The sequence below is a fragment of the Tupaia chinensis genome, unplaced genomic scaffold (genome assembly GCF_000334495.1).
Source record: "Tupaia chinensis unplaced genomic scaffold, TupChi_1.0 Scaffold142351_1, whole genome shotgun sequence".
In the NCBI taxonomy this organism is placed as follows: Eukaryota; Metazoa; Chordata; class Mammalia; order Scandentia; family Tupaiidae; genus Tupaia; species Tupaia belangeri.
Window position 1 is genome coordinate 134,027 of NW_006202199.1, and position 5,453 is coordinate 139,479.

General features: G+C 35.7%; 1 protein-coding gene across 1 annotated transcript in view; it reads right to left on the bottom strand.

The window, feature by feature from the left end:
• LOC102475877 (olfactory receptor 5K3-like) overlaps nucleotides 1-229 on the bottom strand; it is a 954-nt gene extending 725 nt beyond the window's left edge. Inside the window, exon 1 of the mRNA XM_027766314.1 lies at nucleotides 1-229. This exon is cut by the window's left edge and continues 725 nt beyond it. Within this exon, the coding sequence (XP_027622115.1) occupies nucleotides 1-229 (229 nt within the window).
• Between the last annotated feature and the right edge of the window lie 5,224 nt (nucleotides 230-5,453).

Sequence of the window (5,453 nt, forward strand, 5' to 3'; positions counted from 1 at the left end):
TGGCACAGGAGCACCAGGAATCCATCAGAGCCAGGTTGCCCAGAAAGATGTACATTGGCGTGTGAAGACGACGCTCCATATAAATCAATCCAACCAGCCCAAGATTGCCTACTATGGTGATCAGATAGATGGCAAAGAAGACCACAAACAGGAGGGTCTCCAGCTCTGGATGACTTGAAAATCCTGTGAGGATAAACTCAGCTACCAAGGATTGGTTGTCCTCGGTCATGTCTACTTTTTCTGTTGAGATAGGAATTATGGAGATACAAGACTTCAGTGAAAAATATATAGTTCTCCCATTATATTTTCTTTTTATAACACATAGAATAATTTGTTTTTCAAACTTCCCCTGCTGTTTCTAGAATAGGGACACATTTAAAATCTAAGGGATACTTGCTCCACTTAAATGTCAGCCTTTATATTATAAAAATGTGACTCTTAGGATTCACAAAAATATTTTTATAATTCCAGGGAATATGTCTAAAACACAAAAGGTTCATTCACCTTTATATAATTATGTAAGAATAATATTCAAATCTAGTTTACCCTTATTCAATTAACTGTTTCCAAATAAGTTAATTTTGTATTGAAGTTCCTTTAAATAAATTTAAGTCAATGTTACTATACATAGACCACTTTATGTTTCTCCTATGGAGGAAACAAGGTTTTCGAGAGGTTTTCGCTACAGGGCGCGTGCACTCGCCAGACAGACAGAGAGAGACATAGAGACAGAAAGCGAGAAATCACCCCTCAGGGGGGATGGTCACGCCACAATCCCTTCTCTTCCATTCTCATTCTCCTCTCGGGATCTTGGGCACTCACGCACACGCGCCCGGCGTGAGTTTTAAGCCACCGGGTCCGGGACACGAACCGTGGTCAACTACGTGGGAGTCCAGCGACATAGCCATTACGCTAACTGCTGGCTCCCGTTTTTTTTTTTTTTGGTTAATTTAAGTGTTTTTGTGAACATAATATAAAATATTGGGTCGTCAGAAAGTCATGATGCATTTTTACATAGAAAAACATGTCATGACTTTCCCGATAACCCAGTAATTATTTAACTTACCTTTCTATTTGAAAATGCCCTTCAAAGATGAACCACAGTGACCTGCCTATCCTCAGGCAGTCTTTTTTTTTTCCTTTCTTTTCTTTTCTTTTTTTTTCTTACATTCAATCACTTTACTTCTTTATAGGGTACAAAATGTAATTTCCACCACATACACATTGTGCATTCATCCAGTCAAAGATATTACCACGCACATTATTATTACCAGATAATTTTCCATTTTTATGTTCATTAAATGATTTTGTTTCTTTTTCCCCCCCTTGATTCCCCCTTTCCCTCCCAGCCCGTACCACCCATTGTCCGTCCTCCAGCACTGTGTCTGCTATCTTCAGTTGCCCTCCACACCTTTGTACCTTCCAGTCTTTTAGTTCTGTCTGAGTGTGGACATTCAGGATCTATTAATTGGGTACATACAATGGGTAAAACAGGGATTTATATCGTAAAGTGAATACATACTTCAGTTATCGTCTCTTATCTGCGGGGCACACATTCTAGTTCTCCAGTGAATGTCTGAAATTTCAGATAATATTGAATACTGTATATATGCTATTTTCCCTATGCATGCATACATATAATGAAAGTTTAATTTATAAATTAGGCACAATAAGAGATTCACAGCAACTAATAGTAAAATAGAACAATTATTACAATATACTATAGTAAAAGTATATGAATGTGGTCTTTCTCACAAAATATCGTATTATAGTGAACTCATCATTTCTGTGATTATTTAAGATGATAAAGTGCTTCTATGGTGAGAGGAAGTGAGGTGAATTGCATAGGCATTGTGAGGTAGCATTCAGTTGCTATTCACCTATTGAGGGTATGTCAGAGGAGGACAGCCTGCCTTGAGTTATGCTAGATTATAGACCCATGAAAAGTTAAGAAAATTTTCCAGATCATGATTAACCATGGGTAGCCAAATGAACCTGTGGAAACCATGGATGAAGGGAGATTATGTACAGGTATGCTAATTTTATGTCATAGGAATTGCATAAAGACTAATAAAGATTGGGGTCAGCAAGTGATGTGGTGGTTAAGGTGCTGGACTACCACATGGCCAACTGCAGTTCGAGTCCCAGACCTGGTGGCTTGCTTTCTCACTTTCACTTTCTCTCTCTCTGGTCAAATTTAAAATTCATAATGATAATAACAAATGGAATTAAATACATATATGATTTTTTTTAAAAAGATTGGTAAAGATTAAAGAGCCTATTCATCTTTGAAGAAAATTACTCTGGAAATCTAAAGAAATATGCCTAAGTTATTCACCTCCCTACTTTATTTTTCCAGTGTCACATCTGTTTGCATAAACACAGACTCTGTCCATGCAATTACCTCTGTTGGTTTCTTTCCTTCTTTTTGTCAGGCTTAATTCTCATGCAATACTACTTAATAAAGTTTTAACTAAATGTCCTAGACTGCATAAACCTCTATTTTCTAAATCTTGATTATGTCACATGTATCAACACAACCTAGGATTTCTTATATACAACTTGCTTTTATTTTTCAATAGTATCTGTTCAATTTTCTTAAATGTTGATGTAAGTTGTGACTTACACTTCTGTGAAATTCTAGGAGGAAAAGATGGTATTAATTCTTATCCTTTGCCCATGCTGATAACCTGGGCTAGTTTTTTTTTTCCCCAGTATTCTAACAATGATTATTAGTGATCTGTGGTTCTGCTGAGAGTGTTAACTTTTTTTTTTCTTAAGACATTTTTGCTATAGGGCATGTGCACTCACTGGAGAAACAGAAAGACAGAGAAAGAGAAATCACTCTCCTATGGGGGATGGTCACACCGCAGTCCCTTCTCCTCCATTCTCTTTTGGGACTTTGGGCATGCATGCACATGTTCTAGGAGTGAGTTTTAAGCTGCAGGGTCTGGGACTTGAACCACAGTCAACTACATGTGAGTCCAGCAACATTACCATTATGCCATCTGCTGGTTCTGAGACTGTTAACTTTAAACAAGCCTGCAAAGAAGGGCTAGCATGAAGCATGGTGGTTAGGATGACTAGATCCCACTTGACTAACTGGGTGGTTCAAGTCCTGGAGCAGCAGCTCGAAAAAGATACCAGGCACAAGTGTGTGTATACCCAAAACTCCAGGAGGAGAAGGGATTGTGGTGTGGTCATCCACCCCAGTGCTTCCTTACTTTCATTCTCTCTCTTTCTTTGTCTCTGGTAAGCACAAGTGCTCTATAGCAAAACTTCAAAAAAAAAAAAAAAGACAAAAATGTCAACAAAGAAAAATTTCAAAATCATCACTTAAAAATAAATTTAAATGTCTTATCTTGAATTGACTCTTTTCTACTATTTTTATATTTTTCTACTTTTTTCTGCAACAGTAGATTAAAAGCTAATGAGGAAAATCAACCTTTACACCTTATTGTTATTTTAATTTATTTTTACTTTAAATTTATCTTACATTAATTTACTGTATGTCTGACATTTAGAAAATAAGAAGTCTTTCTGAATCTTAATAAAATTTTTGAGTTTAAATTTTGTTTTGCTTTTAAAAGCTATTGACTCTTATTCCTTAAATACTCCTTAGAATATATTACCTTACTTACCTAATCATATAAATTCTATGATCAAAGTAGGTATATTTTTCTACAGTCAAAACATCAAAAGAAAGTCACTGTCTGAGATTTTATTATTTTTTTATTGGCATTTTCCCATTTGTTTCTTCTATGTGTGAGAGAAGTAGAAGCAGAGGGTTAAGCACTGCCAACTAGATTCTTATACCAAAATCTACCCTATCCTCATTCAACCCAGATCATAGACCCATGCATACATATCACACTCAAGAAAATTCGAGATTTGAACCCAGGACCTTTCCTACTATGGATTCAGTTGTATTACTACTGAGCCACAATCAGGTCTCGGGGATTATTTTTTTTATTTCCAATACATTAAAATGTAAGTCATGCAATTAATTAGTTAGCTAATTTCAAAATAACTTTGAATTTATATGCCTAAGTTAATCAAAAAATTTGTTATCGTACTCATATGTTTTGAAATACTGTATCATAATTAGAAATTCAGAAGAATTTCAGTATTGTGTTTCATCATAGTTCCCATTAGTATTCTATTTTTAAGAAGCGCTATAAAGACAGAAAGAGTTGAAATGTTAGAACAATGGAAAATTTTTGGTCAGTTAGATAAATCAATATTTATTATTGTTAAAAACTGAAAGTGAAAATAAGTAGGATACTTCACTTACCAGATCTCACTGAGAAGTCTTGTATGAAAGCTCATTGCTGCTTTATGGATCAAGTCTCATTGAATCTGAGTATAAATCCTCATCTCTAAAACATTAGGGAGTAAAACCATGAAAATCTAAGGGACTATTAATAGATCAGTGTCAATAATTATGTCCCTTACAATGCAAAGTTAAAGTTTTCCATCAAATCCTAAAGGGATTTCCCTGCACTGACATTAGTGTATTTCTGCAGAGTGAATCAGTTCTAGAAACATGTTACCTGTGTGGCCTTAATTGAAGATGCCCTGGTGAGATACTGAGGCTAAAGCAAATGATCTTTATTGAGGTCTGTTTGCTGACCATCTTGATGATTATATGTAACTGACACAATTTTTAAAAGTCTATTCTCCATTCTGTGTGTGAAATATTAAACATGGAGAAAACAATCTTGGGCTGACTTGACCCAAGACTAGAGGAAGTGAAACTAATACTGTTCATAAAAAATGAGTAGTGTCTGGAGAGGAAACAGGAGGTATGATAGGTTCAACTACTGTCATCAGTTCCTTCATTTCCTGAGCTGATTTTGTCTTCAGGTTCTACAATGTCCTCAGTGGAAATTTGATATTAAGTCCCACTTAAGAATTACTGAAATTGCTCTTCTTTCTTTTCTGTTCCTATCAGCTGCCCTCGATGGTTCTTACCCTGCTGTTGTTCCTTCTTCATAGTGCAAATCACTTTCAGATCAACTCTATCTCTTTTTTTTCTTAGTATGTATAACTAGTCACTTTTCCTTCATCCCACCATGATCCTATGTGCTTTGCGGGAAGGAATTTCTTTGACATGCTCAAGAACACGACTGTTCATTAATACTTTTCTAATCAAAATAATTTTATGTAATGAAATTCTATGTACTCCCCAGTCTGTCTGTATCTTAGCAACTTGTTTCTCTTCTTCCTCTCCAGGAGCTGGGTCGTGAACATCCCTTCACTGTTTCTTGAGCACTTGCTTCAGTCACTTCGCCGGTAATGTCTCTCTTACCTCTAACAACTTCTCTCTCCTTTTCCATCTTAATTCTATCCATCTTTAAACTCAAATATGACATCTTTAAAGACCTTCCCAATTAGTATATAACATTAATTTGTCCTCTCTGGCTCTACATGACACTTATTTTCCATTAGAA